The sequence below is a fragment of the Akebia trifoliata genome, chromosome 16 (assembly GCF_017979445.1).
Source record: "Akebia trifoliata isolate Shusen 1 chromosome 16, ASM1797944v1, whole genome shotgun sequence".
Taxonomy (NCBI): domain Eukaryota; kingdom Viridiplantae; phylum Streptophyta; class Magnoliopsida; order Ranunculales; family Lardizabalaceae; genus Akebia; species Akebia trifoliata.
The window spans coordinates 2,705,826-2,720,938 of record NC_141390.1 but is presented as its reverse complement, the minus strand read 5'-3'; the positions used below and the strand labels follow the sequence as shown (position 1 = coordinate 2,720,938).

Genomic DNA, 15,113 nt, shown 5'->3' with positions numbered 1-15,113 from the left:
TTCCTTGAAATAATCTGATACGTGTCTAGGGGAGACAGTTCAAAATTATCTAACCCGACCCGTATCAATTAATTCGGTCCAGTCAAATACGAGTTTAGTAAAAACAAAATAGTTCAGATATGATTTTAGTCAAACGTGGATATGGATATATTCATAGCCGTCATGAACCTGACTCATTTTAAGCCCTACTCTCATTATTTCAGAGTGAGAAGTGCATAGCAATACTAATCATTCTTATAAAAAATGGCATAGGCCTAGTAGTACTTAAAGAAGGATAAGGGATTATCAATGGAAAACTTATGGCTTCAAAAACCTGTTACTCTATCTTTGGTGATTATGTTGGCCCTTATGCCTGAATGATGCACTTCTTTGACACTTGTAGGTGGGGTAACTTGTGATCTCAAGAATTCTTTCCTTCCACATTCTAGCATATGTTAGGGTAGTGTCAAGTTGTCAATCCTTCCATTCTCCAACAATGATTATTTTTGCTTGTTTACGTGAATGATTTCGTTTGTCTAAATTGATCTTCAAGTGAACTTTGACACTCCTGTTCCTTGATTTTTAAATTAATAGCCTTTAACCACTTATTATCTTGACAATGTTGGCTAATGATGGGATTCGAGATGCAATACATAAGACAATCTTATGGAGGTGGTTCATTAGAAAGGATACACTAAGCCGGGCTAATAGTACACTCTAGAATCAACACTAAGTATTTTAAAAACAACCTCATGTAAAATTGGTGATATTAGGTTTACCCCCTGAAAACATCATAAGTCAATGATGTTTTGTCTTCGATGATTTAATAATGAAATTTTGATATTTTTCAAATTTGATTTAATAATTTAAGTATTTAAAGCACATTTTTTAATCCTTGACTTACAGTCAATAGGGGTAAGCCTAATCTTGCATATTTACAAGGGGTATACTTAATATCACCAATTTTACAGGGGAGTGTTTCTAAAATACCCTATTTGTAACTCTTGCGCAAAACTCATGCCACCCATGATTTTAAATCTTGGTTTTCGCGTTTTGTCTTGATCATGAATGATATCAAGATGAGATTAGAAGAAAAAATAAAATAAATAAATCAGAATTTTTTTTACATCCTAATTTTGACATAAAGAGAAGATGAATCATGGTACCACCAATTATTGGTATTTAATGTATAAGAGCAATTCCAATGCATCTTCCGAAACTCCTTTTATTTTCTTCAACTGCCATTTTGGAGTGTAGAATCCACTAGGGATGCAACTTGGTCTAGTTCAAACCGAGAATCAAACCACACTGATAGCTTTAGGGTAGTTTGATTCAATTCTTGGCTCAAGTTTGTATAGAACTGAACCACTATTCAATATATATATTGTTTTAATAATTATTATGAATTATTTTAAGAGTTAGGACATATATTAGTGATTTTGTTGGATAAACTAATGATTTTTTATGGATAGATTAGTGATTATTGTATGAAATTTTATGTTTATTATAATAAAAAAAAATTCATTAAAAAATATTACTTATGTAATATTGGCAATCCGTAGAATCGAACCGAACCAAACTGATTTTAATCTTGGGTAATGGGCATAGGCCCAGATCAATATCTATTTTTATTTGAAACTGATAGAAAGAAAAAGCCCCGCCTCCTGCGGTGGGAAGAGAACGAAAAGTGTTATTACAAGCTTTGAGAGTCCCGGAGTTGAGCTGTTTGAGTGGACATGAGTAGTTCTTCACTTCAGAGTTTTCTTTGTTAGGAGTATTCATCTCTTAATAAACTGAACCAGTCGCTTTCTTCTAGGAAGCGGGTCCTTGCCTTCCCTTGAGCGTAACACGGAATTGATCGATTTGAGAAGTTTGCTACTGGCACGCCCCTTCATGGAAATGGTAAACCAATTCGAGGAATTTCTCACACAAGTATTCAATTGGTTCAAACTTGTACGGTTTGGGTTGGCTTGGTTCTAATGGAATTTGGTTTGGTTCCAATTTGACCACAAATCGAATCAAGTTGCACCCCTAGAATCCACTAGAGTGGTCTCCAATGCAATCTTCCCAAATCTCTTTTATTTTGAAATTTCAAGTTTTCAAACTCTAAAATGGAAGACATGTACAATAACTCCGTTTTTTTTACTCCAAATTTGTTTAGACATTGGGTAGGATTTTCAACCTATGGATTTTATTTTAGTTTTATATTGAATAAAAGAATATTAAAATATTTAAGGATCGGCATTTTGGAAGATGCGATTGGAGTGTAAACACCTTGAAGAGGGAAAATGGTGGTAAAAAATGCTCACATATTCCATTATGAAATATTAAAATGGAGTTTGCCCTTAGAGTTGCTCTAAGACCACTTATTATTTTAAAATTTGGATGATGATCAATTTACAATGTCCACCCTGGGGCGGATTTATGGTGGGGGCACTTGATTTTACAATAATTTTCAAAGTTTGTAAATTAATGAACTATCACGATAGATATTAGCGGTGAATAAAAAAATCCACCACTACTGTCCCCACAAAAAAATTTCCTGACTCTTTGTTGTACCCACTCACAAATATATGATGATGAATATATTTAATCATTTTCTTTGAGAGTTGCTATAGACACTCCAACTTTTAATTATTATGCCCCCAATTTCTTAAATTATTCATCACAACTCAATTAAAGATTAAAACACACCCTTCAAATATTACAAAGTTTGGCTCAAATTATAATCTCAACATTACAAAGCATTACAACACTGGTTCAAACAATTTCACGAGTCGTTTACAATTATGATTAGGTTCATATAAATCATAAACCTAAAAATTAGAAAGATCTAGTCAAAATAAAAATAAAAAATGAGAAAGTTTCTATTGGCACCCCAACTTTTACTCATTCTCAATCATTCACTTATTTTGTTTATTTTTAATTGAGGTGTAATAAGTTAAAGTTGAGGTACCAATAGCAGCTCCTTTTTTTTTTTTTTACTTGAATCAAAGAAATTTACTCTCTTCTATTCCAATCACGGGTTTCTATAGCTCCAATGGGACTATCGGCATCAAAGAGGGTCGAAAAAACCCTTCAAGACTCGCCGGAATTCGACAGATCATGCAATTCCGTCTACGAAGAATGCCTGAATCTGACCCAACACGCCTTCTCCGGCGTTCGACCTTACCAGCTCTCTGACGCTTCCTCTCGCCTTCATCTGACACTCTTCACTGTCAATCCTCTCGTCAATAAGTGGGTTCCATCACCTCCCAAACGAATCCAGATCGATAGAGCTCTCAAGATCGTGATCGAACGATCCACAGATCCCAAGGAAGAAACCCTAGATCGTGCAATGTTCAAGGCCTTTGCAGTGGAGCTTTTCAGGGACGCCATCGTTACCAATGCGGGAAAAGCGGTTCTTCAGCGAGTCCCGGTTGGGATCGCTGGAATCGTTGGAATCGGGTTCGTGACTAGGTCTGGAAGAGATTTGGTTGGGACACTGATGGGGGTTTACGCCTTGGGCGTTGCTACAGCCGTTTATCTGAGTTTGTCTGGCTAAGATATATTTTATTTTTCCTGTAAATATACAAGATTTCGACACGTGTAACAAATTTTCTGTTCTGGACACGTGGGAGTAGTCTACTGGTTTATATAAGAAACAAGGTTTACCAAGAAATATTATTCAAGAAGTATCACAAAAATGACACTAATATCAAAAAAAAAAAAAAATTTCAATCCTTAGATTTTGTATTTACTTCATCAAGATGTCATGTTATTTATTAAGTCAACAGATACCCTCAATTTGTTGAATATTTAAGTAATCCCTCATTTTCACAAAATTAGTGTAACCCCCCAAATTTATAATGAGAGACTAGTATGGATCCTCATTAGTAATCTCCAGTTTAATTTACGCTCTGTGAAGCCTATCAAGTTAATATCACTAGTCTCAATATTAAGAAAAAGTGTGAAAAAAGTAAAAGACATGAATGAAAATAGCGAATAAGTAAAAACAGATATGAACTTACTCTCAATAACACGAACTTAACCGTAGACAAAGTGCAATGGAGGAATAAGATTCATTCAGACGATCCCAAATCTCTGGAATAAGATTCTATTACTGTTGTTGTTGTTTGATGTAAAATGCATAAAATGGTCGCTAAGGCATAAAGGGAAGATTTGGTCACCCTTTGGATTCACCGACGAAATCTTAGTTTGGTTTGTATTGCTTTTTTTTTTTTTTTGGTGGGTTGCCGGGGGGGGTGGACATGTGATCAAAGGCTCGGCTTTGATTTAGCAAAATAAAGACCAAATTGATGTTCTAGACATTGATGTTCTAGACAAGGCAATGAGATTTGCCAACTATTTTTACAAAAGAATAAACAAAAAGAATGATTGAAGGATCGAAGGTACTTGCAGAGCAAACCTTTGTGTCAAGACCCAATAAATAGGAAATAATAATATAATCAGACATGAGTCTCTTCTTACTCTTCATCCACTTCGAGGCCTGGAATATACTCCAAACTTACATCGAAAATCACCGGACTGCTTGGAGCTACCCTTGGCCTTCCAGGAGCCGAAGTGAGACCTTTCGGGAATGCCAACTATATATAAAAGGGAAAAAAGAAACGAAAAAGGAACCATCGTTAGCTTTGCATTACTATCATTTCTCCAAAAAATGTACACAAGAGATCAAGTATTAGTAAGAATTATATTTATATTACTAAAATTTGTATTGCTTTCTAAAAGAGCAATACTAGGACACAGAAGAACACGGATTGAGATAGTGAAAGTGAACATGAATAATCTTTCAATAAACTCAAAATCTTTGGGATAAGGTTGATGATGATGACACCAATAAAATTACTGCAAATAAAGCTAATTTTGACAAGCGAGGGAAGGGTCCTTAGCAATCTAATGTAACAATTTGAAATTAGGTGACAGGTTGATGGATCATTTAGCAATCTTTGGCATCCATTACATGAAGGATCCTTGTCCGTGAAATAGCCTTTACTGGATGGTAAACGCATGGTAGTATCTGATTTTTTACCCACTTTTGCTAAGAATAGTCATATCTGATTATTTATCCAATTTTTTGAACGATATCCGTATCTGACTTGTACCAAAATTTTAAACAGATATCCGAGTCAAATATATATACCTCATTATAAAGATGATGGAAGAACCTTAATTTTTGTTTATACATATATCTTATCATGAATTATTGTATTAAACTGAGATAGACAGATACTCGGATTGGATGGGATGCACATCCATATCCAACCCTAAAAAAAAATTCGGATAAATTAATTACAAATAAATCTACCTGAATTCTTAATCGGATAAAAAATTGTACCCATACCCGAATAACTCGGGTCAGGTGAGTCGGGCAAGCGGATATTATCAGACCCATTGGCAGCCCTAGTCCTTGGCCACTAGTTTCCATCTCTGCTCATGGAAGAAAAATTGATCTTTTTTTTTTTTTTTTCAATCAGATAGAATACTTACAGATCCTGGAATGAAGAGTCGGCGTTTTCCTCCAATTTTCATGCTAAGGATCCCTTCATCAAGCCCCTTGATCACCTATTCTAGCCAAAAAGCATGATAATAATCAGCCAAATCAACTCTACAACTCAACAGAGTTCCATGTTAATTGACTTTTGTTCTTGAATGTAGCATTAAAGTAATTTCATGGTATATTCACATAATTACCTTTTTTAAACTAAATTAGGAACTGATGGGAAATATTTGTACAATTTTAATTATTAAATTAGAATCAACAAGAATAATATACACATAATACTTCAAAAAACAAGAAAGAAAGACTGTCCTACTCCCCGTCTTATATCCGTCTGTGAGGCATAAATGTCCATAATATTTCTTCTTCCAATATACCAAAAATCAATAAGTATAGTTGATACGTCAGCCAAGTTGCATCTCAAGAATCCAAGTCAAAAGAATATATACATCAAGTTGGAATTTGGCTGAGTTTAGATCCAATGCTCAGTTGGTTGACATATAGCAGAACAACTTTGAGGTCATGGGTTCAAGACAAGCTTAGCATCCAAAATAAAAATGTTGGAATTTGGCCAAGTTGACTCAGATCGGTTGCAATGCCATAATTATCTCTGAGATTTCAACTCTCAACTACATAATTTTCTAGAGTTGGCAAAGTTATTATTGACTCAGCCAAAAGATTTAAAAACCCAAAGATTCACTAGGGGATGACACCAAGTTTTTGAACAATGAAATGAAATGGTTGGGGTTCAATGGCATACCTGACCAGAGCCGACACGAAAAATATAAGGCGTGCCCTTCTCCAAAGAACTGGAATTCAAAATGGGAAGAATTATAAGAGATAAAAAATGGTAACATGAAGTTAGAGAAATTTTAGTTATCTGAGCATTTGAAAACAATGGCATTTCTAATACAATTAAGAAAAAATACAAGAAATATTCTTAGACACCAATGAATTAAGACATTAACTAAATCTGCAAGTTAGAGATGTAAATGCCTGTCAAATATTTGTCCAGACGGTACCATGGCAACATAATTTGCAGCGACCTATGAAAAATGAAAGACAAACAGAGTGAGTAAGAGACAGATTGATCTGGCGAAAATAATTAATAGGTAATTTAAGGAAATCAGAATAAATTGCAAATAAATATTAAAAACAAGGAATCCATGAGTAATTAAACGAGCCCACAATCCAAATGTATGTACATTTGGCGCACATGCAATTGCTCAATCTCCCATTTGAAGTTTCCCCCACTTTATCTTTCATGCAAGGTTCCAATATCAGGCATAATAACCATAATAAATATGTCTTTCTAACCGTCTAGAGACATACATCATGAATTTACTCTTGTCCGCCATTATCCTATTAATAATGACTACTACAATGTTTTTAATATTGTTTATAATGATATAAAACCCAGATCTGACCTGCTGGAAGAACTTGTGACCTGGTTAATAGGTCCTATAACCGGGTTGGGTCAACATTGGCCAGGTAGTTGATCATGAACTGTTTGATCTGCTCAACCAGGACGGGTTGAAGCCAAACTGCCCAATTTCGAAAGAAAAATAGAGGAAAAAAATGAAACTAAAAAATCTGAAATATAGGTTAACAAAATTTATAAACCATAGTTACTTATCCAATATATATATATATATATATATATATATATATATATATATATATATATAACCATAGTTAAAGCTTAAAAAAAAAGAACGCAGCAAAGATAAGGATGTTGAGATGGATGTGACCAAGACATTCATCTTCGAAATTCACTCCATTCCACACTTTGCTGACGTGCAGGTGCAAACAACACCATAGGTGCTTTTCACTTGTATCTCAATGAAAAGCTTCTATGGTTCTGTATACATCCACATCAGCAAAGTGTGAAACGGAATGAATTTCAGTCACTCCAGCATTTTCCTTCATCTTAGCATGTTCATATCCCTAATCCTTGAGGTTCTTGGAAGCTAGGGCATACAAATTTTAGACCAATTAGCCTAGTTGGGGGAGTGTATAAAATCATTTAAAAAATAATGACCCAAGAATTCCTCAAGATTTTTTCCTTTTGTCCTTGTTGCCCCAAAGTGGCTTTTATTAGAAACATACAAATCTTGCATGATGTGCCATTGGCCAACAAATGCATTTATTTTAGGTGAGATTATGACTATGAGAAATTATCGATACGATCAATATGGAAAAAAACTGTGGTCACATTAATTGGGGTTTCCTGGATGATTACCACCTTGGGAGATTTTCAGCCTGGAATGGTGGAGATGCATAGTTAAATGTGCCTTAACTTATTTTCACTGATGATCAATGTTTTCTTGCTAGTTAATTTGGGACTTCTAGGGTGGTTGTTGAAGCACAAAGGAAGATGGTGAGGAGAGTGGTAGAGAAAGGGGCCTAGGGTGGTTTCAACGTTGATAGAAAGGAAACTTGGAACTCTCACCCTCACTTTGTTGATAATGTTCTTCCCTTTCTAGGTGCATCAAAAGGTAAACTTAGTTTCTTAGAGGTTCATTGTGTTCTTTTGAGTCTATCTCAGTTTGAGCATTAACTTGAGAGAAACTAAGGATATTAGAGTGGGTTTTATAGCGTTATAGACAACATTGATCAATTCTCTCCCTTTGGCTTCCCTTGATCTTCCCCATGGGCTAAGCTATATATACATGGTTAAATGGGATCTCATTAGCAAGTAATTTTGTCAAAATTGGCATTTGATAAATTTAGGTATTTATTAGAAGGCACAAATATTGTTTTTATTAAAGGTACCTTTTCCAGCCTTTCATTTTACAGCGTGACTCTCTTCTCTATTCTCGTTAGCATATTATCGTAAGGATGGGATATTCATGAAAGATTTTTTTTTTAATGCCAAAAATGAGTCCTTTAAGTACTAGTCAAATTGGAAGCACATTTGCCTATATAAGAAAGGAAAAGGTTCAGCGATCAAGGTCCTTAAGAATATGAACTTTGTTCTTAAGGAAAGGTGTCTTTGATGGTTCAACAAAGAACTATCTAGTCTTAGGAGGAAGGTCATTACTTCAGAAAGCGGTGAGACGAATTTTAGTAGGAAAAGTAGTAAGCCCGTTATCCTTACCAATGTAGTGTTTGGACTCTGGAGAGGAATCATGAGGGCGCATTCTGAGTTCACTCAGCATCAGGTTTTCAGATAATAGATGGTGTGGGAGTTTCCTCTTAAAGAGAGTTTTCAGGTTCTTTTCTCACTCTTTTTTTATAGTTAAAAAAAAATGTTGAAGGAGTTCTTGATATGTGAGGGGGGCATTTTATCATGGAATTTTGGTTTCAGAATGAATTTAAATTACTAGGAGAACGAATTATTTATGTCATTTTTCTTCGTCCAAATAGCTCCCCTTATCCACTATGAAGGCATGCAAGCAGTTGTGGACCTAGAATCATAGTTCTATGTTCTTAGTAAGATCTTTCTATTCTTTTCTTCATTCTTTAACCACTTAAGCTTTTCATGCATCTCCTTTAGAGTTAAGGAACCACGCCAAGGGGTTCTCCATTGGGATTTGTTGGACTACGCTGAATTCTGCTTCTGAGGTGTTTTGTAGTTGGTTTCATCGGCTTTCCCATCTTTAGGCAAGTTGACTATTCCCATTTTCTCTTCAGAGAGTATAGGAGAAAGCACATAGTGGAACAACAGTGTCTTATCCATTAAGAACCATTTTTTAAGTGGACTTTGGTCTTTCTGGACATAAAAGGTTCTTTTTTTTTAGGATTTTGTTTTTCATTAGACTTTGATTGCATACAGAGAGTTAATTCTCGTTTCCTTGTTATTTTTTGCTTTTTCTTCCACTTCAATAGTCACCTCGACCTCCTAGGTTCGTCTTGTATTGTTTCTTGTCATTTACTTTTCTTGTAAATGTTCTATTTTCCGAAAAAATGTTGCAAAAAGTCAGAAAAGGCATCCACTTATGATGATGAAAAACAAGATAGGTTCACCATCACTAACCCATTACTCGTGGTATTTAAAACCATGCATTTTATGCCAAAAATTAATCCCATCAGAAAATTGTAATAATCCCAGTTAAGGCACACTTTGGAATAATAAGAAATGATATGGTAAATGGCCCGGAAAAAAAATCCATAAATCAAATGGTTAGAATCATCCTACTGGGTCTACTTCTATAACATGGGACCCATCAAATGGTCCCGTGAAGTCTGTAGCCGCACTATTAATATGCTTATGAAAATTATACATGCAATTATCTTCTATAAAGCTCAAACTACAAATCATCCGTCCTCTATATTGATCTTAGTCTTTTGATAACAGAACTAGATAATTAGCAACAAAATACTAAAGGGGCTCAAATTTCATACCTGAAAGCCTACGGGAGGACTAGGACCTTGTCCAAGTACAATGTCCTTGTACTGCAAACCCGATTCCGTTGTTACCATAGGGACCTTCATAGACCAAGAGACTCCCACACTTAGTTTCTTGGAGTTTAAAGAATTCAATCATTGATATTAATCGAAGTAAATTGTAAGAGAATGCATGATGATAACAGGTTACATGGAAAGGTCAGATCAACATTAGTCAATGACACTTTCAACCACCTAGGTATGAGGAAACCTAAGGTACATTCTACCAATATGCGGTTCAAGTAGCACATGTGCCTTGAGGCAGGAGATACCATTAGATGTGTCCCAATATGCAGTTCAGGAATACTTGGGCAATAGAAAGCTTTGGCAAAAATCAGGAAAACATTAGATATGTATTTCATATATTAAATGATAAATTAAAAAATAAAAATACGTCTTTTTAATTATAAAAAAAATATGTATTTCATATATTAAATGATAAAAAAACACTGAAAAAAAGGCTAAAATAAAAATAATCTATGATTTTTTTTTAAATCATGATTAATAGTGATTTTTTCAAAAACTTCGCGATTTTTTGAAAAAAAAAAACATGATTTAATCTACAACTATTAAAATCGTGATTTAATAGCCTTTTAAAAAAACCCGCAGATTTTTGTCACTATGGTCCCATCCTACAGACCTTGTAGGAGAAAAACTGAGTTAATGGCAAGATGAACGAAACTACATAACCGTCAGAAAAGATGATATTTTCCAAATGATTAGTCATCTAGTTTGGTTGATTTTCAGTCAAGGAGGTCAGTTTGCAACCCCTTGAGGCTTGAACAAAACGTCACATTTCCCATGCATGCCACTTGCCATGTAATGCAGTTGGCAGAACTTCTTTTTGCTCTAATTGACTTCAATTTTGGTCTCCTAAATGGTTATTATTTAGAACTTAAAAGTACATATTTAATTTTCATTTAGTCATATCCTACATCAATTGCAGTATCAGTGAATCAAAACTGAACTGTAGGGTTATACCCTTTGTGAAACCAAATTTTGTAAACTACATCAATAACACAAAATTTTACCAAGTAGATGTGGCTTGATTGAGAATTTGAGATCATAATGACAAATCTGTGATTTTTTTTAAAAATCACAATTAATCATGATTTAATCCACAATTTTTTTCGAAAATCACATATTATTTGTGACTTTTTGTATCTTCGTATTATTTTTTTATTTAATTTATAAAATACATTTGTTTTTTACATTTTTAATTCTTAGAAAATTATTTTTATTTTCAATTTATCTGATGTTTTCCCAACTTTTTCAATCTTTTGTCGACTTTTTCTGAAGCTTTCTCTTGTCGAATCGTTCCTGAACCCCGACTTTGTCACTATGATTAAGATATGAGTTTTAGATAACAGGATAGTATGGGGTTCCTGCAGAACAAATAAAACCCGATCTAGTAGTCTGAAAAATCAAATGTTCTGTGATCACAAACATAAATTCTAAGTACTCGGTTTTGGGGCCTTATCCCGTCTAAGTTGAGTTTTAAGTTTCAAACCTTGACCCAAACACGAAGTCCCCAATTCCAGATTCTTTAGAGAATTTTGCCTTATTTTCCTTGTTAGATTTTGCAAGACATGCTAAGATAAAAACATAAAAAAAAAATAAATAAATAAAAAAATTCTATAGATGTATAGGTTAGGAAAGCTCACCATACATTTTCTAGATCCTTCTCACAAGCAGAATCGCATAGTCTTGGCTTTTCCTCCGGAGGCAAACCAGCTCCGTTGGCACTAAATGAGGCTGCAACAAGACCGGATATCCCAAAAACCAAACCAATCATATCCCTTCGTTTAACTAGATTGCCTTCATCTTCATATTCTTTAGTGCAGACAGCAATAGTTCTAAGTTCTTGAGTTGAGCTTCGTGTCATCGAACTTTGGATTCTTTGTCTGGTTGGGGATTGACAATTGGGAGATGTTCTCTTCACAAAAGTAGAACCTAAACACAATGAAGTTTTCTATAATTAAGATAAATGAAAGAACCATTGTGTGTCAATGAAAGTTTGATGAGTTTACGCCATTTGTGAACAATGAAGAAATGACCTGATACCGAATGAAGAGCAAGAAAAACCTCAATTGAAAGCTAAATTCTTAAACAGATTGGTTCATAGAAATACATGAGCAGAATTTATTCTAAGCAGTAATGTTGCACCTAGTCTCTACATATAAATTGTTTTCAAAACAGGCACTTTATGTCTATAATACACTCATGTAGTTGGGATGTTTATAAAGTAGATGCTGTAATGCCAATGCAGTAATACTCTGATGGCCTATGACCCAAGACCCAATAGTATGCTTGGATCTTTAAGTATTGGAAAGCTCTTGGGTATTTTTTTTTTTTTTTTTTTTTAATTTCATTTTCTTTCTTCTTTCTTCTTTCTTCTTTCTTCTTTTGTGTTAACATTTCACGAGAACTTAAAAGAAAGTGACATTAAATCTTCCTTCATTTTTTTTTTTTTTTGCTAGTTGTGATTTTCAATCACACCTTAAAAGTCCTTTATTATTTGTTTCCGTTTTCTTTTATAGGTAAAGAAAAGGACATGTGTCATTGTAAATATTCAAGTAGCTTGTGATGTTTGCATGTAATCAAGTGTGAAATCATTTTTTAAGAGAATAAGGATTTTCTGACGCCCCCCTCTGACATACACCCAAATCACAGAACCGTAGATCATTTGCCTTGGGATACACAGAACCATAAATCTGATTCTTGTTTATCCTGAGGCAAATGATCTACGGTTCTGTGAGTGTCAGAGGGGGGAGTCAGATTATCACGACTCTAGTTAAAAAGGAGATATTTTCTGACAGAGAAAGTTCTTTGACACTTTTGATAAGTTTTTGCTACTATATTCATCCAAAAGGTTAAGAATGTTCTTGTGTGGGACTTTATTTAGGGGCATGTGGTTTGCATAAGGAGGTATCAGACCTTCTGTTAAACTTTGTCTTATACGACCAGTGTATATTATTAATACAAGTTGAGGATATGATACTAGTTTTTATGTGATAGAATTTACGAATGTGGTAAAATATGATGAACGAAGAACCGTGGATTATTGTTTGTGTCTGAGGTGATTGTAAAGAAAAAATGATTTTTGTCATTTTAGCCGAGCAAGGTATGTGTTATGTATAACTCCAAGATAAATGTCCTCGGTTCTTTGTCATGACCGAGGTTGTTATATAGTTGACTATAATAACGACATCAAATATAAACTTTGTAATGTGAATTGGTGTATAGTCTTCAATATATGCTTTTGACCAATGTATTGCAATTTAATAAGTACTCGAGATGCTCGTGCCATAATTGCCCGTGCCATCCTCTTTGGGGTTAAAGGGGTAAAAGAGGAATGATAGTAAGGTTGGAAGGGTTTTATTGAAAAAGGGGGATCAAGTTGAAGGGATCTCTTTGCAAAGGGGAGGAAGGAAAAAAAAAAGGGTAAAAGGAATCCTCAAGATACATTCTTTGTGGGGTATAAAGATCGAGACAAAGAAGTGGGATCCACCATTGTATTTTATTATATAGATTATAATTTTAAGTTCTATCACGAAATAGCTCGTGTACAAGGAGACAAGTGTCATGTTCTTAAGGTGGGTGAAAATTTGCACGCACACTAGGCAAGTGAGATTAGTCGTCAATAATTAGTAAGTGAAGGTAGCCCTTTGAATCCACGTCATGGTATCTCCCTTTATTTCTTGCAACACTGAATTATTTCAAAGCCAGGAAAAATAGAAAAAACACCTATAATGCAAGGGTTTTCCAAGAAGAATGTTGACACAAATCTATATTACAGAAATTTTCCTGAAAAATTACTCACATAAGAAACTTTTAAACCAGAAAATAAATAAATAAATGCGAAATTTACCCACTAATTCAGAAATCAGGATAAAACATAAACAACACCTACAATGCAAAGGGTTTTTTTTAGAAACAATGTTGATACACTGAATTTCACAGAAAAATTACTCACACAAGAAATTTTAAACCATAAAATAATGTTGATACAATGTTGACACACTGCAATCTATATTACCCAAATTTCACTGAAAATTACTCACAAAAGAAAGTTTTAAAGCATAAAATAAACAAATGAGAAAATTACTCACACATTCCAAAATCAGGAAAAACAGAAACAAAGCCTAAAATGCAGGGGGGTTTCAAGATATTAAAGAAATCTTAATGAAAATTTTCTCTCATAAGAAATATTTAAACCAGAGAATAAATAAATGTGAAAATTACCCACTAATACTCATAAAAGGATAATTTTATGAGTTAAGAGAACACATTGAAAAACACACACAAAGACCCAATAAGAAAATAAGACGATTTAATTCATAAAAAAAAATGGCAGAAATTTTAACTTATAAATGTGAATATTACCCACTAATGAAAGAAAAAAAAAATAGAATTTTTAACAGATTAAAACTCGTTATAAATGGAGGATAACGAGCTTAAGCTATGCCCACACTACATTTAGAGAGACAAAAAAGAAGAAGTAAAGAAGTTTGATTACTTACCTAATGGAAGAAGAAGGGACGAAGAAGACGAACAAGAAGCCATCTCTTTTGGATTTGGAAGTAGACAAGAGTTTTCTTCTTGAGCGGATAACGGTAAGTTACACTCATACATAGAAGCTAAAGAGCTTCATTGCCAAGATGAAAGTACCAAAACAGTCCCACCTTTATATCGAAATGACATGTCCATCCTTCACAAACTTAGCAAAGTTTTTAGGCCTTTACGATAGTTTTGCTCAAATGGATTACCACATTAGCAATTCAACGCCACAGCCCTTTAAATTTCATCGAAAAATTGAGATCAAAAAACAAATTTATTTTTTTTGACTTGATCAAAGATTTTTTGAAAATAGATGGGTACCGAACTTTCACTTAACTCCAAAACTTAAAATTAAAATTCAACGGTGAAATATAACTTATTTTTTAAAGTTCATAGATTTTATCCTCTACAACCCTGACGTATTGGATCATGTTTTTTTTTTATGTTGCGGGAAATTCTTACTTAGTAAGGCAATCAAAATGATCTTAATTCATCTACATGTGTCACTTTGTTATTGGTTAAGAGTTAGGGTTATTTAGACGTGCCCGTCCATGTTTTTGTTAAACATTAGAGATACCCTTCAGTGTTTTGAAATTGATAAGATGCCCCCTTGACCTAAGTATTCTTCTCTGAAACTATTTCAAATGATAAAAGTACCCTCCTCATCTTCACCATCTAGATGTAC

At 34.0% G+C, this 15,113-nt stretch overlaps 2 protein-coding genes across 2 annotated transcripts; one reads left to right on the top strand and one right to left on the bottom strand.

Moving 5' to 3' along the window:
• Positions 1–2,948: 2,948 nt before the first annotated feature.
• On the bottom strand, positions 2,949–14,542 carry LOC147382251 (FKBP-like peptidyl-prolyl cis-trans isomerase family protein). The gene is made up of 7 exons (XM_086428959.1): positions 14,392–14,542; positions 11,538–11,821; positions 9,827–9,910; positions 6,476–6,525; positions 6,240–6,288; positions 5,470–5,544; positions 2,949–4,565 (listed from the first exon to the last, which is right to left on the bottom strand). The coding sequence occupies exons 1-7, from the start codon at positions 14,501–14,503 to the stop codon at positions 4,446–4,448; spliced, it is 774 nt and encodes a 257-aa protein (XP_086285085.1). The 5' UTR covers positions 14,504–14,542; the 3' UTR covers positions 2,949–4,445.
• Positions 3,020–3,523, top strand: LOC147382252 (uncharacterized). The gene has a single exon (XM_086428960.1). It carries the CDS (start codon positions 3,020–3,022, stop codon positions 3,521–3,523), a length of 504 nt encoding a protein of 167 aa, XP_086285086.1.
• Positions 14,543–15,113: the final 571 nt, after the last annotated feature.